Source organism: Haemaphysalis longicornis, unplaced genomic scaffold (genome assembly GCF_048455015.1).
Source record: "Haemaphysalis longicornis isolate Haplotype H1 unplaced genomic scaffold, Haemaphysalis longicornis Haplotype H1 scaffold_6, whole genome shotgun sequence".
NCBI classification, from domain to species: domain Eukaryota; kingdom Metazoa; phylum Arthropoda; class Arachnida; order Ixodida; family Ixodidae; genus Haemaphysalis; species Haemaphysalis longicornis.
In genome coordinates, this window is record NW_027526407.1 from 52465775 (window position 1) to 52492263 (window position 26489).

Below are 26489 nucleotides of genomic sequence, written 5' to 3' on the forward strand. Positions count from 1 at the left end.
ACGAAAAGAGCCAATCAAGCTTGGTGGAATAAGGGCGCCAGCTTTGCCGGGGTCTTGCAAGTCGTAAACTCTGAGGCCCTCGGTGACAGTCGGGGCTTCGTCACCAAGTCTCGCTGGTGAGAGGGGTCGAACCTGTTAGCAGGGCTGCCCACCGTTCGTATCAGGGGTTGGGATTGGAAGTGGGGTATGGAGTTGGGGGGCACTCCCACATCATGTGGAACAGGGTATGGGGTATATCACCGTTCGCTGGGCGGAGGGTAGGGTACATACACATAGTGAAGTAACTTTATGAAACAAAGCTGTCGGGCAAGTTGGTGTATAATAATTGAAAAAAAAAAATCCAGCCATCTCCACGAGTGAATGAATGATGAGAGGGGCGAAGCTAAAATGCTTATCGGTAAAATCGTGAAACATTCGCCCACACATCATATAAAGACTCGACCCGTCAAGCTTACCACCGCTCCGTTGACAAGCCCGTCGACGACGTCGATGTTTGTGGTTATTATGTAGGGCTTGTTTGGGGCGATAAGAATCTCCATGGGTAAATTGACGAATTTGGTGCGTGACATTTCAGCCACCTTGGCCGTCGCCTTCTGCAGAGCGTCTTGTGTCGCGTACCCCGGGCACGTGTCTTCAGCTCGCAGGCGACGAACGACAACCTCTTCTTCTTCCTCTCCTCCTTGTTGGGTAGCAACGAACGCGTTGAACGTTTTGACCTCTTCGGCACATCTTTGGTTGGCCAATCTCTAGGGGGATCCTGCCACAATCATCATTAATGTGCCGGATACAGCAGCAACGAGGGACGGGACAGGGCCCGAGCAAGAGGAGCTTCGCCCCTAATAGAGCGCTTGTCCCGTCGTCCTTCTGTAGTGTCGTTGTCCAAGTCGCGCTCTATTTTTCAAACATAGTGAAGGCCCGTGAGCATTGGAATTTGTCTGTAACCTCTAGAAAGTAGTTGTTCAAGCTCTGCTGTGAAAGAGGGTGATGGGGTGGGAGGAAAAGGCGGCGTTCTGGAAAGTAAAACATGTGTGAAATTGGTATTCCATCGCATGTTTCTTTTTTTAATTTTTCGAGGATAGTGGGAAAACGCACGGTCGCTTCGACGTGGAATCTAAAAAAATACTCCGGACACTTGCCGGTGAAGCAAAATGATGCAGTTGTGTTGACCCCATGAAACTGTGGGTGCTTTCAGAACACGCGGCGTAAACCCCCGTGACTCATGAAAGACACAGGTCGTCAGAGGGCCCCCTCACTTCCAGAGCAAGATAAAGCCCAACACGTTAGCAGCGCACCTGGCTGCCGTTCCCGCTCGTTTGATGGCATCTCGACCGGGAGAGAGGTCAGGGTAGAAGGCGGGAAGAAGGGGAAGTGTAAAGCACCGTTACGACGACGAGGAAACCCGAACCCAGCGCTGCCACAAGAGCGTGTCAGGGGGAAAGGTCCGCAGACGGCGTGGCGGCCATCTTTAATTTCCAGGTGCGTCCGGAGAGCGGCCACTCTCGCTCTCCGGGTCGGCGGCAGGGGGCAGCAGCGTCGGCGACCCCGCCGCTGCCGCCGCGGGGGAAACGCCCGGGATGACGCGCAGAAAGTGGTCATTACCCGATTATCCCGCAATTATCGATTCACGCCTGCCGCCGCTTCTTCGCCCGTCACCCCCTCGTCCCTCTCCTTCCCTCCTTCCCCTCCCGGAGGGGGAACAACGACGGCTGAAGCGTGGTCCCGTTTTTAATTTGGCGCGCTCGCGACGCAGAACAGCGCGGTGGCGCGCCCATCTGTTTGTTTTCCAGTCCTCAATCTCTCCGCCCCCCTCCTCTTCATCCGGGTCCCTGACGCGTCGTCGTTGTCGTCTGGCGCTCAAAATTGGATTGCTGCCCCCCCTCCCGTCCGAGTCGCTCCTGGCGCACCTAGGCGAGGAAAGAGGACGCTGGGAGGAGGCTGCAGATGAGAAGATCCCCCGCTGTGGCATCCCAGGCACGCGGGGGTGAAGAAGGGAGTCGGAGGCGCTCAGCAGCATCGCTCCTCGGGGTCTTGGCCTCTTCTTCCGCCGCTTCCACTGGCCGCCGGTAGGCGGCGAAGCGAACGGCTGGTTGTGTGTCGGCCGCCGGCGTCGATCGATGCCCGCGGCCTGTCCGCTCGCTTGCGCGGACCACGCAGATTAGAGTCCAATTTGCGGCGCTTAATGAGATGCAGCCGAGGGAGAGAGAGAGGGGGATACGCAAAAGAAGAAACGGCTGCTGAGGAAAGGGACCCTTGGAATTAGAAAGTCCGAGCTTGCGTGCGCCGCTCCGAACAAGCTCCGACTACACTAGTCTCTCTCTTTCGTTCTACTCCCCCGAAAGGAGAGCTAGGGCGCGCAAAATCTGCCCCAAAGGGCAGCCTCCTCCTCCCTCTTCTCCCTCCTCCGTTTCCGCTAGGAGAAGACGGAGAGGAGGGCGCCGCGCAGCCAAGCGACACTAATCTCCATCAGTGAAATGGATCTCCGGCGGTGGTGGTGGCGGTGGCGGCGTGCCGCCTTTTAATAAAGCCGCTCGGTCGGGGTTAATCCGCGCCGCCCGCCCCCGCTAATCGGCTCGCCACGCTTGGCCAAGTCGGGGTCAATAAGCCGCCGGCGTTATGGCCTCTTCTTCCCCGGCTGCGCCGTTGAAAGGCGCGCAGACCGCATAGGCCGGGAAGCGGCGCTATGCGTTCTACCGCGCCGCGCTGAGCTGCGAGGCCTGTTGTGGCGGACACGTCACGGCTGAGGCACGCGCGCTTTTTGTGAGCTCCGGAGCTTCCTTTGAGGATGGAAACGGTCCAGCGTCATCGGCGGTGCTCGTCTTTTGTTGGCTTGCGCGAAAGCCGGCTCCCATTTGAAACGGGAAACTGCGAGAGTCACTTGGTAATCACGCCCTGGAGGACTCTCTTGTTTGGGAGTGTGAGTTCACCAAGTGGAAACACGTTATCCGTTTCCGTTAAAGGGAAGGGGGGGGGGGGGGGAGCGTGAGAGTAGAAACGCGACCTTCGTGTATTGGGAAGTGCAATGAATGGAAGCAAAGTTCGGGATTGGTATTTTCGTTAAAGGCTGAACCACATGGACGCGGAAGATGGATGTACTCGCGCATCGACGTAGCTCGGCGTAAGCGCGCGTAAAACCCGCATACTCCGGTGTACGCCCAATGCATCGGTACTCGCGTGCTGCGCCAAAGTCAGAGCCAGCCAGACATCGACGCACTGCTGCTGCGCGCACCGCGCGTTGAAACCAGTTCCGCTTGCTCGTTTGAATGGGCAGCTGATTGTGCGATGGAGTTGGTAGCGAGAACGGGGTTCGGTCTATTCCCTACGCGTTTTATTGCCTGATTGAAAGAGGTTTGTCATGTAGTAAAAAAAAATGCACGCATCTCCACGAAGTGAATCATGACGAGTGGGCGAAGCACTGGGGATCGTTCTTACCGCAGATCACCCGTGAGAGTGCTTACTGCAGCTAAAACGATTTCCAATTCAGTCTAATCCAATACAAGTCAATTTAATCCAATTCATTTCAATCCAATCCAATCTAATCCAAATTCAACCCAATCCAATGCAATGCTCTTCGCGCATGCGCAGCACGGCTCTCCAGGAACACTATCTCTCTCTCTCTCCCTCTCTCTAACCTTTTTGTAACGTTTTATTTTGTTCTTGTTAACCTTCCGTGAACCTTTTCTTCACAGATGTTTCGATTTATACGGTGCTGTGCCATGCGCACGAACGCCGGACGGACAAGCCTCGGCCTGAAGGTGCTACGCCCCTAAAACATTTGTGTTATCATTCTTTGTTCGAATGCAAGTTAATGGTCATACATGGTGAAAGCCAGCTTCGGTTGAAGCCGGTCCTGTGGCGTTAGGCCTAGGACATACGGCAGTCGTCGCTGTTACGGCGGCTGTCTTGTGGTTACGCGCCCTCTCCAGTGTTGTGCGTGGTCGCGCGTACAAGTTTACGTCGATGCGGAAGTGCGTCGTTGTTACGCGCTCGTGTGGTTGCGCCTTAACGACTCGTGCCGTATCAAAGAACACCTGGTGAAGCTACAGCAAGTTTTCAGAATTGAAAGCGGTACGTTGCCGACACTTTGTTTGTTCCCGCTAAATTCAGCGGTTTCTTGCGGAGATGTCTGCCTTTCGGTCTGCGGGGTCCACAGATAGTCTGGGCAGATGGTGGAGAGAGAGAGGGCGTCAAGAAGGGAGAGAGAGGGACGGAAATGTACATAGCGTGTACGGTGCCTCTCTCAGGCGAGCAAGACCCTATGGAGCGCATTTGATCATTCTTGATTGTCAAGTATCGAAAGGACACACTTCTGCGGCATTAAACGGTGCCTGTCCGTCTGGTCCTCTAGGTTGACTGCAGTGGATACGAGCCTAGCTTATGAGCATCTACAATGTGATCCTACTGTTACAGATGTTCATGACCAACATTTGGGGGCACCGCGGCCGTGCATCAGTAGTGGTCACGGTTTACGAATTCAAACCTATTACGGCTCATCTCTGGAAGACACCGACCTGCTCTGAAAAACACGCTTTTTAGCAATCTTTTAAGAACCAGGAACGAATGCGCATGCGTGTTTACCGCCGTTGAAAACACATAGAGGTTCACTCTTAATAAAAAATCGTGTAACAGGGTAGTAACGGCTGTATTTACTAACTCCTTACGAACTTTAATACACCCAGAACGGTACATAGGTCTTGCGACTAGGTGTGGAACCGTTACTAGTTAGTCTATACCATGCACTTAGTAACTTCTGGTTGTTTGATACTAAGATGCAGTGACAGTGACGAAATTCTATGAATTATTGAACGTAATAAGTACAGCACTTTTCTCACTCCAAATCCCGATTAAAAATTTTTGCAAATCCGCATGCTCACTTGCATGTGCTCACAATAAAATGCATAATTCTAAAATTACCGCTAAAATATTTGTGTTTTGCGACAAGCCCACCAACTCTATCAAATAACTTTCCGCTGCTGGGTAGAAAAGAAAGAAGAGTAGATGTATTTGTAAGGTAAATATGTTGTTGTCGCTCTCGTCGTGCGTTACGTTCTTTTTCTTGCTCAATTCATTTGTTGGTTGTCTGAGTGTGATATGTGTCCGTTGAATGTGTCTATGTCGCGCTGAACACTCAGCCGATACACATTGTAGCGCGTAGCTTTTTAGTATGTTATACATTGCCACTTAGTAAAATCCACTAAGTACCCAGTTTATAGTGCGACAAGTAACTGGTAAGTGTTGTGTTAGTAAGTGCCACGACCTTTTTTTAAAACTATTGTATGTCAGTATTCAAAGTAACTTTCATAGCGAAGATCTCTATGACTCTTCTGAGAGATTCGTTTTCGCAGACAGGTATATTATGCGCAAGAGTGGCCACAAAGCAGTGAACTTCCACTTTGATTAAGCGCTCATCCCGTGAGGGGAAAGGGGTTCTTACGACTGCGAAGCAGTTATCGCGGTGTCGATGTCTCAACCCCAAGCGCTTGGCCTGCACCGAAGTGTGTGCAATAATTCTGGTCACTCGAATGTTTACTCCTCCAGTGCGAGGCAGATACAAACCTGTCGTCGCGTTCGCGTTTGTTACAGGCGCTACAAATTCCCTACGGGCGTGAGATTTTCCTCCGGAACATCCTGGCAGCAGTTCAGAGATTTTCAACTCTTTATTACTAACTCGAGTGCCCCCCCGCTTTTTGGTTCCGGTTTTTTCGGTTAACTGAATAACATCCCTGATAAATTTTCGCACGAAGGCAATTGTTGTGGTTGCGAAAAAAATGGGCATCTATGGGACATAAAATGGCTGACGAATGGTATACAAATTGTCCGAAATGTGAAGGAAAGTTTGACATCCACCTAAATGCAGCCAAACGGCTACAAAGGAAAGCTATACAGCTTTCTCTTTTTTTCAGCTTTCTCTTTCTCTCTCAGCTTTTTTTTTTTTTTTTCTTCAACTGCGAAGTTTCTGAGAAAGCTGTATAGCTTTCCTTTGTAGCCGTATGGCTGCATTTAGGTGGATGTCAAACTTTCCTTCACAGAAACTTACTCCACCTTGGGGATTTCCCCTAAATCTGGTCGATTAAATTGTCCGAAATTTGGCACAAAATGTAATCGTGTGCTCAAAGGATAAAAACTTTACCATCCCTTCCTAAAGAAACTTGAGAGAAGCGCGAAAGCTTTCTCACGTCAAGACTGCGTCAAAACCTCCGCTAAAAGCGCCTCCAATCGATAGTCAACCCTTCAAAGACACAAATCGCAAACGAAGGACTAACCCACGCGGCAATATGTTGCGCGCAATGTAAACGCATGTACAGGTGCCTTCAGAAGTAATTGGAGCACGGGAGCTGTGGCCGACCCGCATAGGAGCGCCGTGTAGCTGCACCGGCGGTAAACAAAAGGAACAGAACACGCATGCGCGCCTGCCCACGGTGATAGCCCATCTATACTTCTCAACCCACTTCTTTTAACGCGGCTTCGAGCAATTTATTCGCTGTATACTGGTCTCATCGATGGCGCTGATAGCGGAGACGGTATCTGGCAGCGTCGCTCATGCATTTTCAGTGCCTTCAGCGCACGCGAGCTGCTGGAGAAGCATCGCAATCGCAGGGATCTGAAGCGACAATTTTTCTTTTCTAATATTTTTGGGTGGGTATTCCATCAGCGCCATCGCTGAGGCCAGTATGCTGCGAATAAATTGCTCGAAGCCGCGTTAAAAGAAGTGGGTTGAGAAGTATAGATGGGCTATCACCGTGGGCAGGCGCGCATGCGTGTTCTGCTCCTTTCGTTTACCGCCGGTGCAGCTACACGGCGCTCCTATGCGGGTCGGCCACAGCTCCCGTGCTCCAATTACTTCGGACGGCACCTGTACGAATGATCTAAATGGATACGGACGTGGGGTCTATGAGATGAAGATATACTATCCAACTCCTTCTTCACGATCGATGCGTGCATTGCCTTATCTACAACCGCTACTTTATCGCGATTTTCAAGTAACCCCTTTGACACAGTGGAAGTCCGGTTTCGCGCACGCGCTGTGTGCCGAGAGATCTTATCAGTGCTTTTCGGTCGACCAACTGGTTTATGGGGAAATGCATTGGTTTTTTTGAGAGGACGCCGTCGATCCCTCTACGAAAGCTATCGCTTTAAAAAATCGCTGAATAAATGATAGGAGTGACATCACATTTCTGAGGTGAAGCCCCCCTAAACTCGGCAACTCATTTAATTGAATAAAAAAAAGGAAGCTGGTTAAACTTACAAGCGTTTAATCTCCCCATGACTGGGAATTCACCACCACCAAACTTGTGAGGTAATATTCCTTTCATTCATTCATTCATTCATTCATTCATTCATTCATTCATTTAGTGCATACTACAGACCTTCGCAGGTCCAAGCAGGGGGGCACGATACAAGTAAAAAGTACATATAGAGGCACTCAAGTCAGGCGGAAATGAAAAAAAAAAAAAAGAATTCGACACACAAGAACAGGTTCACAGGCCCAAACAAAACACAGTTAGAAAAACAACCAAAGTGAATCCTTATACATAGTCTTTTCGGACGCTCCATTCTTGCACTTTTCGTGGAAAAAAAGAAAATTTAAATGTATCTGTGCGTGCAAAATAAGGTGTTAGGGTTCCGGGGTGATGGTGACTCGTATGTCTTGTCGATATGGGTGTCAGGTACTGTGTCGGGTCTAGTGCTGTTTGTCTCTGTAGAAGGAGGGAAAGAAAGTCAAGCCTGAATGTCTTCCGTCGTGACTCAAGGAGTTAAATGCCATTAGCTCTAATTAGATCAGAAGGTCAACCAGTTGGACGAATATATGCCTTACAGCTTTTGTTTGGATTCTTTCCAGTTTATTGACGTTTTTCTGTGTGAACGGCTCCCATATTGGGCATGCATATTCTAACTTTGGCCGGAATATTGATTAGTAGGCCAATAGTTTAACGTCTGAAGGAGCGTTTTTTTTTATTTGTGTCGTAAGAAGGACAGTTTACGGAAGGCGGAGGCGGAAATATTGTCAATATGTTTATTTCAAGATAAATTACTTGTCAGTGTTACTCCTCATATCTCATCCGTCTAACGCAACAACGTAAACGACCCAAGTGAGATGAGCCAGTCGTATCCCGCAAATGCGCGCAGTGCCCGACATGAATCTCCCCGGCGAACCTCGTGCGTGAAGTTCGCGGGAAAAAGTACAATGCTACGGAGCGGTGCTTTTAGGCAAAGTTTCTGCGCTGCTCCCACCTTTTTTTGATTCTCAGTTCTTATAACCAATCAATTACCTTCCCCCAGTCTTGTATCCCGTCATAGTTTGTTGGAGTTCTCGCCCAGAAAGTGTTTGCGTAAAATAATAAAAAAAAAGTCCCGGGCCATCTCTACCAACGTGAAACCTGGGTGAGGGGTGTAGCATGCAGTGTATAAGTGTATTCTTGACGCATTGGCGTTTTTGTCCACGGAGATGAAACCGTAACGTGAAACCTGGGAGCGGCGAAGCAAGCAGTGCATTAATGTATTCTTGGCGCCTTGGCGTTTTTGCCCATGGATATGAAACGATTGGAGGGTGGAGGTACAGAGCTTTGCTGTAAGTCTCATGCCTTTGAATCCCGAAGCGTTCCAGCGCGAGGCGTTGGAAAAGGAGTGTCCCGGTGCGTTCTTTTAGAACGCGCCTTTTTCCACAGACATGAAACGTTCTAGCGCGAGGCGTTGGAAAACGAGCGTGCCGGTGTGTTCTTTTTGTACGCGTTATATTCTAGCGCGAGGCTTTGGAAAACGAGTGTCCCTGTGCTTTAGTACCATGGCTACATGATACTACGACGGCATGAGACGACGACGACATGAGACGCCAACAGCCCCAGTCTTTAAAGGGCTTCACCCTTAAAAATATGGCGACAGGGTTTGAAAACGGCGTACCGGAAATGTTCATGGAAAAATTACCTCAACCGGTGGCCTCAGTGCATCACACTCGGCATTATTTTTAGCGTCGCAGGAAGAAAAAAAGTTCAGTTACTGAAACTCTGTCTTGTTTATAGAGTGGAAGGGCCGTATCTATGTACTAGATGCAGCGCAGTTAACCAAGGTGTTGTTGGCACAGGACTATATTTTCTTAGAAAATTATCCGTCGGGGACATAGTTTGCCCGTGAGCCAACTCTGCAGCAGAGAGCACCAAATGTACGTGTCGTCGACCATCCTCCAAACCTTCATAACTCCACTCACTCACTCACTCACTCACTGACTCACTCACTCACTCACTCACTCACTCACTCACTCACTCACTCACTCACTCACTCACTCACTCACTCACTCACTCACTCACTCACTCACCCACTCACTCACTTTCTTTCTTTCTTTCTTTCTTTCTTGCTTTTTTTTCCTTTCGGCCATTTTTCGGTCTTTTACTTGGAAACCGCTTTCAGCGGGGAACATTTTTTATCCCGGCAGACTGTACAGCTGGGTTCTCCTTAAACACATAAGCGAAAGGTGCAGCCACCTTTAAAAGCGACGGGAACCTTGGGGTAAGGGGGATGAGGGGAATGTTTTATGCAATTGTTTGGCCAACGGGATGCTATGAAGCACACAATGACAAAAGTGAAGGAAACTTCTTTAAGGAAAGGATGAGAGGAAAAACGAAATTAAAAGTAGCAGAAACAGCTGAGAAGAATTCAAGAAAATACCCGCGTGCAGTGACAGAGAGAGAGAGAGAGAGAGAGAGAGAGAGAGAGAGAGAGAGAGAGAGAGAGAGAGAGAGAGAGAGAGAGAGAGAGAGAGAGAGAGAGAGAGAGAGAGAGAGAGTTTTGAACGCCACGAATCACACTCCGCGCAAGCAGAAAAAACCTTCTTTGGTTGGGCTCACCCGCTTGCCATCGCTAATGGAGCCCCAAAGGACGGTCGTCCGTTCAGACACGTCGCCGCCTCAGAGGAGACAGGCACAGATGTGGAACATATCGGCATGTAGCCTCCGGTATGGGAAAATATAACCACGACAGACTGCGCCGAGCTTTTTCCCATTCATACTTTCTCGGATACTGAAAACTTGAGTGATCTGACCGACTTTTGTGGTTACCGACTTCGCCCTCCGCCACCTACGAGCGTACTGGCTGAATATAAAACACAACAGAAGAAAAAAAGGATTCCACGGTTGTACTTCGCAGATCTCGTATGCTATTCAGCCTCGTCGACTGTAAACACAAAGGAACACAAGAAAACTAAGCAAAAACGACAAACAAGCTGCCGGTGGTCTGCATTGAATAGGTGGGCACGCACACTTGACATGAGAGTAATAGAAGAAGGTGGATATTTGAACGATACTTTGGGAGCGCCTTTTCATAGCATTCCATGCGTTGCTCGAACAAGTAAAGCTGTTTGGAGTTAGATCAGAAAATGGCCTCTAAAAATCAGTTTTCATTTTTGCAACAAAAACGGGATTTTTGACACGCGTTTAAATCACCTGGGTGTGGAAAAGGGGCGTTGTCATCGCGAGTCACTGCTACCAATGAATAATATGTGCCACTCGTAATTTTCTGCATCAGCGTTTGTTTTTTGTTATCAGGGCATGAATGATGAACCAGCAAATGATTTTAGGTCTTCAGGTTTGCACTCTGACAACAATCCCAGAAATCGGCTGAAAATGTCACGCCGCGCCTGTTTACAAAGCTACTTTATGATTTTAGGCAGTTTTATTGCCTTTGCGCACGTTGTTCTAAGTACTGTGGTAGTTCTACTTACCCCAGGACCATTCGCGAACAGTTTACAACAGTTTCGGTTTGGTTTCTGCATAACGAAATTCATATTTAGCGGTACTACGCAGTTACCCAATTAACTTCAAGGCTACCTGGCATGGCGCCTTGAGCGTCCGTGACTGATCCTCGAACAAAGCATGCTGTTCCTGATTTCACTGAACCCTAACCCAATTTCTGCGATAAGAACTTCAGATGCAAGTCAAAAGATCACACCCAGTCGCCAGATATCTGTTCCGACGAGGATAGCGCTTCAAATCGGCCTTACACACTGCCAGCTGTTCGCCTTCCAGTTTCGTTTCCACACGAGGGCATCTCCGGGGGTCTAGTGTTGCTGCTTACTTGAACTGTCTATTCGGACAAACTCTCCGATAAGTTTTTGTACTGTTTCATTTAAAAAATGTCAGGTAGCGCTGCAATAGAGGGGGCGCGTTGTTGCTGATTTTTTTTTTATCGCGCAACAGCTACTCGGCAAAAGTTTGTAGGGCACGATTCTAGCGCATCGCACCTCATTCCTGCAAGCAAGGCTACAATTGCGAGTCAGAAGATGATAATAAAGCTCGACTTTATGTTTTGAGAGATAACTGACCGTGAACGTCAACAGGCATCAACCACGGAGTTCCGTTTTCAACTACGTGCATGTTTTTCCACATCGCGTCCTTGTCCCAATTATTGTGCTGGCTGTAAATGCAAAGTCACTCATTGGTAAGATCTTTTTACGTTATGTGGGGTCAAAATGGTGCCTCTGACAATGTGGAACTGCCAGATTTCTTCCATGGAACCACCCGAAATTGCACATTTTGAATTGGAGGTTGGGCTTCACCGCATAACATGAGCACCGCGCGTGCTAACATTTTTTATTATATCTAAAAAACTGTACCGCGCACATCTACACTTTTTATGGCATATTTTTGAAATGTTTCCCCACAAAATTTATATATTTTTTTTCTACTATCAGTGGTTTGTTATACACAATTCCTTTTTTATCACTTTTTTCGACATTTGGACAAAAATTTTAATTTTGATATTTTTTCAGCAACTATGACCCATAAAAACATCTAAAAAACTGGTGTTATTGGAAAGGTGATTAAATATACTGCATTTTGTTTCTGTAATTAGTGCCTAACCAATTTTTTAGCAGAAAAAGAATGTTTTCTTGGACCCTTAAAAATCCGTCAATTTTCCCCCGGTAGCGAAAGAGTTAGACCTGTTAGAGTAACGAAAGCAAGAAGAGTGGTTTTTTATCAAGTTTATCCAACTAGTCTCCGGTCGGGTAAGCCAGATGACTAAAACCGCTAATTACAGACAATGCATGCTACAAGCTTCCACTCTCGTTTGTACATGACATTGGAATACGTGTCTTTCCATAGACCTTTCCGCTGATGACTTGCTCGTAGATACGCAGCGTGCACCGTAAAAAATGGCTGCTTGTGACGTGTGCGCCACAGATGAAACAATCGCACTCCGGAAGATCGACGACCGGCCTTTTACGGCGCAGACTATTTTACGTCACAAGCGGTGTCCATCGTAGTCCCAAATGCCAACAAAAGCCCCCCTTCGTTTTTCAACGCCACAGACTTGCCTGAATGATTGTAGGGACATTGTGTACTGCTTTTCATTCGCCCATTTGGCCAGTCTACCTGTTTTTATGCCGGGATTCTTATCCTCCAAGGTTTTTAACACGACGGTGTTTTATTCCCGGATGCACGAAGATTTCACTTACGTCATATCCGTCACGGAAGTGGCGCCAGTACAACGAAGCAAGCGGCCTTTAAAGGGTGCACCCCCTGCACATACCGGCTTCATGCGGGGAAGCAACCTTTAATACTAAAGAGTACGTTATACTTCGGTTGTTCGTTGTCGGGTTTTATATTTTAGCACGAAAGTGTTTTATACCGCGATACCCCAAGATTTCACTGATGTCATATCCGTCACAGAAATGACGCCAGTGCACATTTGCCGAAACGACCCGCCAGCAGGACATCGCTCGCCAAGCACACCCTCAAGACAGCCCCCGACCCGTAAATCATGCTCAGCTGCAGATTCCGCTGCAGATTTCAACTTTCGTGTTTTACCGATTCCTATGACAGAGGAATTAACCACATTTTATTTGTCTTTGTAACTACCTTTACTTTTTCTTTTCTCGCTCCTTAGACCGAACTCCCCATCTTTTTATATACCCCTTCTTTCTCCTTCAATCCTTCCTTTCCCATTTGCCATGTGTAGCGTAGACAACATGATTTCTGAGAAGAACTTCTTGCTGGGCTAGTTGGTGAATAGAAGCCATGATTTGAAGCGCAACAAAAGCACACGGACGAAGAACAGAGTAGACGATACAGGCGCTAACTTCCAACTATTTTATTCGGCTACGCATGTGCTTATATTCCCTAGGAAAAGAGACGGGGAGAAAGAAGGAGCGTACACATGCACAGATGATAACAAAACTAGATATGTTTACAGCACTTTTTTCAGAAAAACCATTTCGCTACTGTACACAGCAATCGAGGTATCACTTATACAGTCATCCGCTCTCTCCCTGATATAAAACGCTTCGGCTAATTCCCTCGCAGCCCTGTTCTTGGATTTCTTCAGTATTCTTATCTATTCGAACCGTGGCTCGCAACCGCAGGCACGAGAGTGGGTGGGCAAATGTGCTCCGTTATCTTTTCCAAGGGACAATTCATGTTCCCTGGCTCTCTCGTTGACGCACCGGCCCGTTTGCCCAACGTAAGACCTTCCGCAAGATAGAGGGATTTCATATACAACACCGACTGCGCAGTCGACATAGCGATTTGCGTGTTTCTCCCACATGCCTTGTTCCTGCGTTCACCCGATATGCGCGAGCACAGGCGCCCAAGTTTACACGGAGCAGAGAACGCAAGGTTGATCCCTTATCTATCGGCGACCTTCTTCATGTTGTGGGACACCCTGTTGTGGGACACCAGACATGCACAGGGTATCCCGCAAACATGAAGAAGGTCGCCGAAAGTTACGGGATCAACCTTGTGACAGCCGCTACGACGGAACGCCGTTTGTCCCTACTTAGATCCAGCGAGTGATCTACGACGACAAGGCGAACCCCTAAAGTGCTCTGCACTTAAACGGGAATACGCTTCTGGTACACATCCACGCAACGTGATGACAAAATCGGGCTCGGCAGCGCTGAGTATTGCGCAACACAGAGGTGCACACGTAGCGTGACTCGCAATGTGCCACAGCCGTAAATAACGAGGCACCCTTTGATACACATATTTGAGCGAAGTGCAGCCGACTGTCACAGAGTGGTTTGCGCCGCGCTCGTATATAGTGACCCTCCCGTGCGGAATCGAGAGGAGCCGCATACTCGAGCAGAGTACCGACTCTCGCTTCGCAATAACCCGATCCCTCCTCGATCGGCCGCGCTCTCTCTACCCCCCCTTTCTACCTTCCTGTTGTTTGACGAACGACTGGCACAGGGCGGGTTCACGCACAGAGCCTCGGGTTCACTCTCGTGTCGCTAGTCTTGCGCGAAACTCAAACCTCGCTGCCGGCACGCGCCGCGCGCCCGTCGCGCGAACCCCGTCTGCACGAGAGGGTTGCATCGTCGACGGCCGATCGCTTCTATGAGCGAACGAAAGCGCCCCGTCTGCGAAGTCGGCGAGACAGTGTTTGAAGCCGTTTAAAGCACAGAGCGTGAGGAGAACACCTGCGGTTGGACACAACAGGAGTAGAGAACACCGGTGCGGGAGCGAGAGAGGCGAACGATGCCGTTTTAGGCTTCCCATATTTTCCAGTTTATAACTCGTCTGTGCAAATGTTGATGCGCAGTATAGAGAGGGCACATGCGGGTGTGCGCGGCTCGACAAGCCTAACGTCACGCTAAGTGTTGTAACGCCAAGCGGAACCCCCCGCTCGACGTGAATGAGTGGGATGCTTCTCGGAATATCGCAAGGCTCGACTGAAAAATTGCTATTTACAGTCGGCCTATACGTATAGACGCCACGCTTTTTTTATGGCTCATACATCGTGCTTTTATGCCTGTCTTGGTTAACCGGTACCCATGGGAAGTATTCATCGCATACTCAAGTAATCGTATGACATTTGTCACTACCATCAAGATACTGAAGGCAACAAGAGCACTTCCACGTTTTTCTAACGATGTATGTTTACAACTCTTCTTCTCGCCGGTACTCCTATAACAGCTAGTTTTCAACCCATACGACTACTCGGAATCTAATCGGACACAAAAACAGCCCGTCAATATGGTTACAGCAGCTGAAAGCTAAATGGAAAACAATTCAACATGCCATACATCGCCTCTCGAACAAATTTGGTGGAGCAAGCCAGAAGGCAACCCAAACTTTAGCCCACGCCGTCGCAATTGGTACCATAACTTACGCAGCCCAAACCTACGACCTCAACAAAACGGCCATGAGAACGCTTCAACACCTGCACCGAGCCACCCTTCGCACCATCAGCGGACTACCAAAACATACTCGTCTGGAGAACTTGCAAGCTACAGTTGCTCTTCCCCCACTGGAAAATATAATTAAAGAGCAAGTGAATCAATCCCTTCATAAGCGCACATGAACTCATCAAGGTGTCTCTATCATCGCCTGGGATAATCTCAAGCCGCCTGAACCCCCCGACATCCCATCGCCTCTCGCTCCGTGGAGCCGCCCTTGCGTCACGGACTCACCCATCCCGTCCCGCGAAACGCCCGCCCCGTCCGCGCTGCCCGCATCAACGCTCTCCGAAACAGTAAACTCCCCAACGAAATCGACATTTACACGCGAGCATTTCTCCTCCGCTAGTTGGCACCGCATGGGCTTCTCCTGACCTCCCTTCCATCCAAGGCAAACGATCCCTTAATATTCCATGTGCTACCATCCTCGAAGCGGAACTCCATGCTATTGTTCAAGCCATAGACTACCTCATGTTTGACTTTCACTGCTCCGTGCCTTCCCAGATACGCATCCTCACAGACTCTTTCGAAGCCCTACAGACTCTAAAATGTCCTACGTCGACCAATAACATCGCCAACAAAATCATTCATTAGATCTCCATCTTGAAATCTAGCGGCATTCATGTTCGCATCGACTGGTCACCTGGACACGAGGAGTCATCACCGGGGAACCAGGCAGCCCACTCGGCTGCGCGGGAGTGTATAACCTCTAGTCCTCCGCTGCTACCCGACTTGGCTCCTCCACCTACTGAGACATTACCACCAGCGATACAGCTTCTACGTTACAAAACGGAAAAAAAAGACCGCTTCAAGGCCCTGACTCCAACCGGCTTTTTATCCGCCCTGCCCCCGCTCCCAAGATCAGCCGAAATTTTCATAAACAAATATTTTGCTAATGCTTGCCTTACCCCTGAGACCTTCCGTAAATAGTACACCTCGTCTCTACCGCCTCGATGTCCTTTCTGCGCCTCCCCCACTCCCGCCAATCTCCAGCACCTAATTTGGCACTGCCCGAAGTTCGCGCGCTACAGAACCTTCAAGCCTCCTCCAAATACAGCCTCTCTTTACATCAACCCTCGTACACTGGAACCCTTCATGCTCGCTTTAATTGCACACTTTTCCCTAAAAAGCGGTCTAGCGCGAGCAGTCTAGAGTCGTGAGCCTGCTCTCCTCACCCCAAGCGGCCTCTTCAGCATTCTTAAGGAGCCCACCTGTTCTGGGTCGAACAGTGCGCATTTAAGATGTCCTAAGTTACAACCCCCCCCCCCCCCCCTTCTACTTCCCCTTCCCCCACTTGACGTAGAGTCTTCTTGTCACAATAAAGGCTACCTCCTCCTCCTCCTTTAGTGTCTTAGAAAAGGACCAGGAGTGCGCGCGCGTTTTCGCTTTTGTCTCCTCCTTCTCGCTTTCCCGTCTTTTACCCTCTGAACACCATGAACACCACTCCTACAGTGCAGGGTAGAATCAGGCTCTACATCTGGTTAACCTCCCAACCTTTCCGTTCATTTTCCTGCTACTCCTCGTCACCTCGTGCTCTTTATCTTGTTGCGCGCATGCGCAGTGTTTGCCATCGCTCAATATACGCTGTATTCCTGTTTTGGGCATCCCGGCATCGAATCGAATAATATTAATCGAAGCTCATTACTGCAGGAACATACACCGGAAATGCCCGGTAGCGTTCCTATTATCTTCAAGCGAGCGCCTCGTGCACTCTAGGTCAAGCAAGCGCATCGGACCGTTTCGTGGTGCCGACAGAAGCGTCACCGGCCACGCTTACGCCATCGACCGAACCAAACCGCAATGCCGATGGCTTCCGCAGTGAAATAATCTAATCGCTAGCTCGTTCAAGGGTATTGGTAGGGAGAGGAGAATGGGGAAAGAGTAAGAGCGCGAACCATCAGAAAACGGTATACAATTAAGAAGAAGCTGGCTGCATCCAACTTCAGTGCGCGTTTGCCCCTAAGCGGCACCGCGCCGAGAAGCGTCTTTTAAGAGCGGAGCTGTTGAAGATTGAGCTTGGTCTGTTGGCGTTGGCAAAAAAAAAAAGAAGAAAAAACTCCTCCGGCACGAAGCGCCCCGCACGACCTTCGCGCAGCTGCGTTGGCGGAGCCAAAACCTCGCCTAGCTATGACGTCATCGCGCGCGCCGCCACCGCTCGACCTCCGAGAACACTACCCAGTGTTGTTCATGGCATGATCTCGCGTGCTCTTTTTCTCGCCAGTTCACGTGCGTTCGCGCCTCAAGTGGGGAGCACATACGCCGAGTTCGCGTACGCCGAGTTCGCGAGGCCGGTTTCCGCTGGTTCTAGCGCGCACTTTGTGAGAGATGTGAAAGCGCACGGACACAACGATCCGGCTCTGTGAGCCATGTAGAACTTTCAGCGGCACGTTTGGAAATCCATGCGAGGTGCAACAGTCGGATCTGAGATGAAGGGAGAGATGGGACGACAGAAGAAGATTGTCATTCCCGAAGAAGAGGAAGCGGGGCGCGAAAGCCGCTGCGCCGATACTCGAGAACAGATGCGACGACTTCGGTCCACTCCCGAATATCTCGGCGGTGAAGCAGCGGCGAAACGTCAGCGAGTTGCACAAGATCCGCAGTTACGAGCTCGCATACATTGTACATACTTTAACGATCGAGTGTCCATTGCTCTTTGGGGTGCTAACGACGACACCATGCAGAAAACTTCCCCGAGTCTTTAAGCATAACTACGCATACACTTAGCTGAACGAATAATCAGGTACATGGAGCCGCTTTAAGGTACATGGAGGTACATAATAAGGTACATGGAGCTTTGCACTACTAGGGCAAGCTGCGCCGTTTTTTTTTTACTTGATGTGCGATTGTGTGCGCGTTCACTGCGCCAGTAAACCGAGTTGTCGTTCCACAAACGTGGCTCAAGCGCGTTCAACCAGGGCAAAATTTATGGGTGCGGTTGCAGGCACGTATCGTGTCCGAGACGCATGACCGCTTTTGACGCTCGAGAGAAATAAAATTTGCTCATACCGTTGCCCTAAATTGAGTGTCATCTCGATGTCGTCGTGTGTTAAAAGGCTTAGTCCCTGGTCATCCAACTTCGCCTAGTGCTATGGCTGCTCCTTTTTCGATTAGGAGGGGTGGCATGAGGCCGCATGGATGAAAGAGAACTAACGTCTGGGTTTGGGTTAGTTGGTTCCCCATAAAACAGTGAAACAGCGCTTAAACGAAGAGAGTAAGAGAAGACACAGACAGTGTCTTCCCTTTTTCACAGATATAGTGGATAGTCAGCGCTCGTGTCTGTGTCTTCTCATACTGTCTTCGTTTTAGCGCTGTTTCACTGTTTTATGATGAAAGAGAATTGGAAGAACGGAGACGTCAATGCCTTATCATGGAATCATCACATCTGACAGTGCATCAGTAATTCCCTATCACGCAACGGACATGAAATGAGTACCACTAACTGCTCCGCTGTACAAAAGAAGGATGGCCATCCCACTAGAGCTCCTTTCTAACGTCATTCCTCAGCTTCCCTGGTGAGAGGAGAAGCACCCACTCGTCCAGTCTGTAAAGTAACACTACCGTCTTACCCGCCCTTCGCAAAGGAGAGGAAGAGTAGCCCCTACGCAGGGCGCCTCCTTTTCAAGCGAAGCTTAGATTGTCTGACTTGCACCGTAGGTGGCGTACGTCTAAAACCTTAATCAGACACGATTTTTCTGAGAAAGAGAAGTTGAAAGGCCTAGCCCGGGCCACGTTCTTTTGAATGTCTTCAATGTGCTCGGGCCACATGTCCTAAGAAACACCATCTTCGGTAAATTTGGCACCGAGCATCTCTGTCCCGAACTATTTTTAAGAGACAATTTAGGGCGAGTGTTACAAGACGGAGGACAACACTTTTTGTGACATTTAACTCGGCCCCTGAATGGCGGGCATCAGACTGGAATTAGACAAAAGCAGCCGTGAGGCTATCTGTGCCCCGGATAAAAATAGTAGCGTTATCTTCGCCCACAGGCACTTTAACTGAGCCTTGTCCGAGGAGGGGAAGGCCTCTAATTTTGGGGTTGTCGACGAGTTTCCTGATAGGAGTCTAAGCATAAGACAAAAACAAGCGGCGACAGAGGGTATCCTTGTGTGACGCCCCTATGAATTGCACTTTCCCCCTGCGCCACAACATTAATGAGTAGATCACGGGATAAATTATTGTACAACTCTCGGAGAAGCTGAATAAATTCAGAAGGAAACCCACATGCCTGAAGTACGGCAAGCAGGTATGAATGGTTGACCCTGTCAAATGCCTGTTTTTGGCCCAAAAAGACACACAGGCCGGCAATACGAGTTTGATGCCTAGAGGCCAGTATGTCCCGTGTTAGGATGAGCGCCGAAAAAATGTTCCTGTATTGAACCGAGCCAACCTGTTGGAGCGAGAGGACGTCCGGCCAAAGAGCTTTACTATTGGTGACCAAAAGCCAAGCTAATATCTTGTAGTCCACATTCAAAACAGTTATTGGTTTGTAAGAACTATGGATTGAGGTGTCATTGCTTTCTTTCAAAAGTAAGATTAGACAGCCTCTTTTGAACTGGCTTGTAAGCCGCTGATCTTGTGAGATTGAATAAAAAAAGTTTCACTAAGGAAGGGCCTAAATCTGTTCAGAAGCGCTTGTAGAATTTTTGTTGGTAAACCCTCCGCAGCAGATGCTAATCCGGTTTTCACATCTCTTAAAGTGTCGTATAATTCGGAAGAGGACACGTCCTTCAGGATTTGCGAGGCATGCTTTCCGGAACCTGAGGTAGGGAATTTGAAGAAGAACATAGCTGTGCTACCATGTGTCTTTCATATACCTCAAGGGAATCTGCTGAGATTTGTTTTTTTACCCCAGAAAAAAAAAACAAGAATAAAAAACCAAGAAGCTCTTATTTAATAACTGATGGGTCCATGCAGGTGTCTTTACTCGGGCAGCGCACTCTCTATAATGTTTGGAATTTCACGCGTCGCCAAAAATCTCTGAATTTCTAAGCTACCGATGCAAGGACCACGGATACTGTAGGTAGCGGGTGGCTGCATTACTTCATTCAATTAACGTTTGTACCGCTCCCTACGGATGCCAAGGTATTCACTCGTTAAATGCGTTAGTTGTCCATCATATCTAACTATCCGGATATGCTTGAACGTGCTGTTAATCTCAGCTGTGTCAAGAACCTTTTTTGTTTTCGAGCTATTTGAGCTCGTTGCCTCCTAATGGATCTTAAGCTATTCCACTGCTCTATACTAGCCTCAACTGGTAGCGAGGAAGAAATCTCTGTCTTCAATGACAACAACGCTACGTAATGCTGCAGTATTCTAGTATCAAGTTTCCAGTGTCGGGCACCGTGCAGTCTGCGGTTACCTGTAAACAGGGGCGGCAGCAGCGCTGGGTAAGGATCGGAAACGTAACCGGGCATACAATGGAATTGATGTACTTTTATTTTTGACACAGTGGTGATTAGGTCTGGAGTTACATAAAACCTGTCCAGTCTGAACATTGAAGAGCCGAGCTTCCTTCATAGGGGTTAGGCTATTTTCGCGACGGAGCAGCCATATATCCTCCAGGAGAAATTCTTGCATACTAGGGAACCTCAATTCGCATGCTTTCCACATCGGCCGTCCTTGACCGGACCGCACATATCGCGCATAATATCAAGAACGGAGTTGAAATACCCGCAAAACATTGTGGGGACGTGCTCCAAAAGATAAACCCCTAGGACCCGAAAGCCGTTGTTTGTGGCTGGTACTCGTGCAGGCGCATACACCTTGATAAGATCATATTAAAGCGGGCACCAACCGCCCAGGCAAAGTTAAAAGATTTGTCGAACGAGATGCCTGTATAGGCTAAGCCATTACTAAACATCTAAACCTGGTGGCAATGTTCATACTTTGCAACACTGTTGAGAAAAACAGCCACACATTGCGCATGTCTAAGGCAAAACATCAATACATAAGAGATATTTGCAGAGTTTCTTTATTAAACGTAAGTGGATGCTTGACTTTTTCAATAGTAAAAGAAATACTATTAGTAAAAGAAATACTACGCCTCCGCCCGCGGTCGCCCGCGACACTAGAGCTCCTGGTGGCATTCGATGAAGTCCAACAGTAACAAAAGATTCCGGTAGATGGCGCGTAGAACGGGCGTTGAGAAAGGTCTTATCTTGGAGCAGTGGAATGCGGTAAACTTGAATAGATTTATGCGGCAGGGGTGGCAGACAACTATCGTCTTTAGACGACATTTGCAGAGAAGTCAATAGATACGCGGCCAATGTTCTTCTCGGGGTGTGCGTAAACCTTTGTTCCCGCTCCTCTCCGCAGGCTACCCTGGCTCCACAGCAGCCGACCTTTGCGACGAGGGCTCTGCTCTCTCCAGAAAGAAGAAGAAGAAGCGCCGGCACAGGTTAGTACGTCGTTGTTGTTGTTAAGCCTTTTATTCCAAAAGGGAAGACCGGAGGCCTTGTGGGGGAGTTGGGAGGGGAGGGTTCATGGATGAAACGGGTTCGTATCAGTTCGTGGTTGTCGGGAGGAGGCGTGAGTTTTGTAGCGTGAGCTACACTGGCCGAGGTTAAGCAGTTTTGCGTGGCTTCTAGAGCGCCGTGCCGCGCATGTGCGAGGACCAGTGACGTCCCACGGCGCACAGCTGGCGCGCCGGAGCCGCCGCCCCCGCGTCGACTGGATTTGATTGGATTGAACTGGATTAGAATAAATTCGATTGTGTTGCATTGATTGAAAATCGTTTTAGCAGTAGTAAGCACGATAATCAGCTAATCCTAGCCAAACAGGAAACCTAAGAATAACCAGCTGAACCTTAGCTCACGCTACGTATATGCTGGATAGCCGAGCTAAGCCACTGCTAATTTGTTTTCACAGGAGGGTTGTTCAGCATTGAATGGTCTACTCACTGGTGTAGGCCATCGCTATATAACTCGCGCTAGACCGCTCTTAGTGGTGAACAGTATGATAAGGTTAATGGTGTGTTCATCTAATGTGAGGGGATCGATATGGGTTGAGGGATGCGTCGTCCCACCTTGGCCAATCTCCCGTTTTCAGCCCCGCGTCAACCTACTTGAGAAACATCCTCCCCCTCCTCCTTCACACGCACTATCATCCTCATTATCCTCGTCGTCGTTGCGTCCTCTGATTCGCCACAATTAAATCCTTCTTCCGTCGTCTGTCGTCGTCTTCGATTTTACTGCAGATGCTTCTCCTGCGACGAAACAGGTGCACTCGGGAGCAGATTAAGCTTTAGCCGTTATGCAAAATAGTGGGGCGCATGCGAGCGATGAATCTTTTCTCAGACATGAGCGAGTCCCCCCGATTCTATTCAGTTGGTGTTTATAAAAGTACTGCCAAAATAATAATAAAAAAACTGAGTTGTGAGGGCGATACATCCTCATAAAACAACTGTATAGGTGGCTCTCCACCTGCAGTCATTTCTTCTAACTTGTCCTGTTGGCCGACGCTCGCTCGCAGGACCATCTTCACAAGTTTCCAGCTCGAGGAGCTGGAGAAAGCCTTCAAGGAGGCCCACTACCCGGATGTGTACGCCCGCGAGATGCTCTCACTCAAGACGGACCTCCCGGAGGACCGCATACAGGTAATTCCATGGTTTGCGCAGTCCTCTCTTTATATGGTTGTTGTTGTGATATGTATGTATTAATCTTAATTACCGTATTTACGCAAGTTGCAGTTCAGAATGTTTACGATAAGTCTCATGAACATAATAAACATAACAAATAGAACATAATAAAAACTCCACCGGCCACCGAATGACCACCGAGTGATGCAAAATGCAGTGTTTTCATTACGGAATGCGCCGGAATTACGGAATTACGGAACGCGCCGGAACGAGGTTGGTGCGAGGTGAGAACAGGTCGACCAATAAGTGGCTGCTGCTGTCACAGCGTGGTACATCAAGACACGGTGGTGGAGAGGGGTGTAAAGGGGGGCTGTACCCATTCTCCATCCGTAGGTGGCCATGCTTCGCTGTGCGACGCATAATGTGGGAAAGCCAGCGTACAAAGGCCAAGTGTACAGCGAACTCCTTGAAGTCGGTTTCCCCTCTAAAATAAATGCATTGCTGAGGAGATATTACCGTAGGGGCAGTGTACGTTGTCTGGTATAAAAATATGGAGGCCGAAAGACCTTTTATTGTGTTAACTCGAAAGTGTTTTATTCCGGGGTACAGACATTTCAGTGACGCCGTATCTGTCACGGAAGTGACGCCAGTACAACCAAGCAAGCGGCCTGTAAAGGGTGCACCCCTGCACACACAGTCTTCTTGCGGGGAAGCAATCTTTAGAACCAGAGAGTACGTTTTACCTAGGGTTGTTTGTTTTGTGATCTTATATTTTTACACGAAATTGTTTTATGCCGGGATACACCAAGATTTCACTGACGTCATATCCGTCACAAAAATCACGCCAGTACACCTTTGCCGGAACGACCCGCTAGCAGGTCGTCGCTCGCCAAGCACATCCACAAGACAGCCGCTGACCCGCAAATCATGCTCAGCTGCAGATTTCGCTGCACATTTTACTTTCATGTTTTATTGATTCCTATGACAGAGGGATCAACCACAATTTTTTTAAAAAGCGGAGCTGTTTAGGTCGAGTTTTGTGCGTCCGTCGCAGCAAAAAGCCTCGAAGCGTCAAGAACAAAATGCGGGTTTGGAGGCTCTTGGAATCGCACCCGGCACCTTTCCGCCATGAAACCGGAAACGTAACCCCTAAGCCACCCCAAAGGCGCGAGGGGCACGGGGTTAGCAGCGGCGGGTAACGATAACATGAGCAGGCAGTTAGAAAGATAGAAAAAACACTCCCCGTGGTCGGAATCGAATCTGGGTCCCACGTGTTATGAAACCGGCGCGTCTATCCGATTGAGCTATCATCGCATTTCCTTTGGGTTCGTAGCGCAGGCGTTGGTTTTGGCCTTGGCCGAGGGTTCTCGCGCGTGCTAACGCGGTTCACGTTGGGACAGACGTGAAAGCCTGCGGGCGAGACGATCCGGGCCTGCCAGTCATGGCGAACTTTCAGCGGCAAGTTCAGAAATAAATGTGAGGTTCAACAGCCGTGTCTCCGACGAAGGGAGAGGGGCCGACAGCTCAGCTGCTTTTCCAATTTTTAGGAGCGAAGCACCTTAAGGCCGAGGCTTGTCGGTCCGGCGTCCGGCGTGCATGCTCATGGCACAGCACCGTGTAAATCGAAACATCTGTGAACAAAAGGTTCACAAAAGGTTAACAAGAACAAAATAAAAGGTTCAGAAAAGGTTATAGAGAGAGAGAGGGAGAGAGAGAGTGTGTGTGCTCCTGGAGAGCCATGCTGGGCCTGCGCGAGGAGCATTGGATTGGATTAGATTGAATTCGATTTGGGTTCGGATTGGATTGGATTGGATTGATTGGATTAAATTGAATTGGATTGGATTAGATTGGAAATCGTTTTAGTAGCAATGAGCACTCTCACGGGTGATCTACGGTAAGAACGATGCCCAGTGCTTCGCCCAATCGTCACGATTTACTTCGTGGAGATGCGTGAATTGTTTTTATAAATGTTCTTTGAATTTCCATACGTCGAAAATTGTTGGTCTACGCTCAGTATGTCGCCGGGCACGATCTGCTGGGTACTAGCCCTAGACAGCTTCGCTGTAATAAGATGTTTATCGGCAACGCAAACATGTTCTGACGACGCTTCGGCGCGGCGCCGGGTTACAAATCGCGGCACTGACCGACACAGTCGGGCCGACTCGTTTCGGGCTCATTAAGTCGGGTTAATTGGCGGCCAGCCAACATCGCGCGCACTCATTTAAACGCGTCACATGAAGTGTACACTTACTCTTCATGACTCGTCGACTAATAAACTTCAATTTTCTTCCGTCCTATCTCTCTGTTACCCTCCGTTTTTTTTTAATACTCTCCCGGGCTCTGATTCTGCCGTGGTCTTCGTCGAAAGCAACGCCGCGCGAGCGTTGGCTCCCTGACTCATGCCGCGGCGTTGGCGGCCGCGCACGCGTTCCCGTCAACGCGCGCTAATTGGATTGCCGTTCACTCGATTAGCGCCCCAAAACGTCGGCTCAAATTAAGTTTGCGCCGCCCATGTCGCGAGCGCTAGATTTCCTCGCCGCTGTTGCCACTGTCGCTGTGTCCCGCTCCGGCCACCCGAAATGAGCACGCGTGTACGTTGCGCGACGACGAAGCCGCGAGAGAGACAGCCACCGTCGTGAGCTTGTGGATGAGAAAGAAAAAAAAAAAAGCATAGATTAATGAACGACCGTTTAGGTGTTTATTAACTTCTTTTTTATGCGACGCGCATGTGCCTGGGGTTTTACGTATTAGGCGCGAAGCACCTTAAGGACGAGGCTTGTCCGTCCGGCGTCCGGCGTCCGTGCTCACGGCACAGCACCGTGTGCATCGAAGCATCTGTGAACAAAAGGCTCACAAAAGGTGAACAAAAACAAAATAAAGGGTTCCCAAAAGGTTAGAGAGCGAGCGAGCGAGAGAGAGAGAGAGAGAGAGAGAGAGAGAGAGAGAGAGAGAGAGAGAGAGAGAGAGAGAGAGAGAGAGAGAGAGAGAGAGAGAGAGAGAGAGAGAGAGAGAGAGAGAGAGAGACCTCCTGGAGAGCCGTGCTGCGCATGGGCGAGGAGCATTGGATTGGATTGGATTGGATTCACATTTGGATTGGATTGGGTAAAATTGAACTGTATTGGATTGAATTGGAATGGAAATCGTTTTAGCAGCGGTAAGCACTCTAACGGGTGATTTACGGTAAGAACGATCCACAGTGCTTCGCCCACTGGCCATGATTCACATCGTGGAGATTCGTGGATTTTCCAACAGATGAACCAGAGTCCTTCAATGCCTTTCTGGTCATGAAAATTCCCCATCACGCTATGGGAGAGCTTCGTACGCTGCCACGCCGTGGCACTGGTGTTGATCGGAGGGCAGCCGGGGGCGTGGTCAGAGCGCGTTTGGCAGGGAACGGAACACGGAGTAGGATAAAACAGACGCTCACCGCCTTATCAGCAGTGCGCTTTCGCTTTACCTGTCGTGGGCCGCTCAAATGGACTTATCATTTCGCGAGTGGCGAAAAAATTTGGTTCGAATGGGCATGCTGCCTGCTACCGCGTTCCTGCCTGCCGGTCTGGCTACAGAGCAGCGGCGGCCACCCGATGCCCTCCGATCTGCGGTGTCGCCACTCGCGGTAGCCTTTGTCCCCGTACGGAACTTGGCCGGGGATTTCGTGACCAGAGAAGCATTGGAGGCCTCTGGCCGAACTGTTTACGGTTTTCGCTCCTCCGTCCGGCGTTAGCAGAATAAAATACCAATAAGTAATA

At 49.2% G+C, this 26489-nt stretch overlaps 1 protein-coding gene across 2 annotated transcripts in view; it reads left to right on the top strand.

Moving 5' to 3' along the window:
- The window catches only part of LOC144142667 (uncharacterized), a 103186-nt gene that overhangs the window by 60013 nt on the left and 16684 nt on the right, over positions 1 to 26489 (top strand). For both annotated transcript variants that reach the window (XM_077674327.1, XM_077674328.1), the window contains exons 2-3: positions 21480 to 21561; positions 22635 to 22758. In XM_077674327.1, coding sequence (XP_077530453.1) covers positions 21480 to 21561; positions 22635 to 22758 — 206 coding nt within the window. The remainder of the gene's footprint in view (positions 1 to 21479; positions 21562 to 22634; positions 22759 to 26489) is intronic.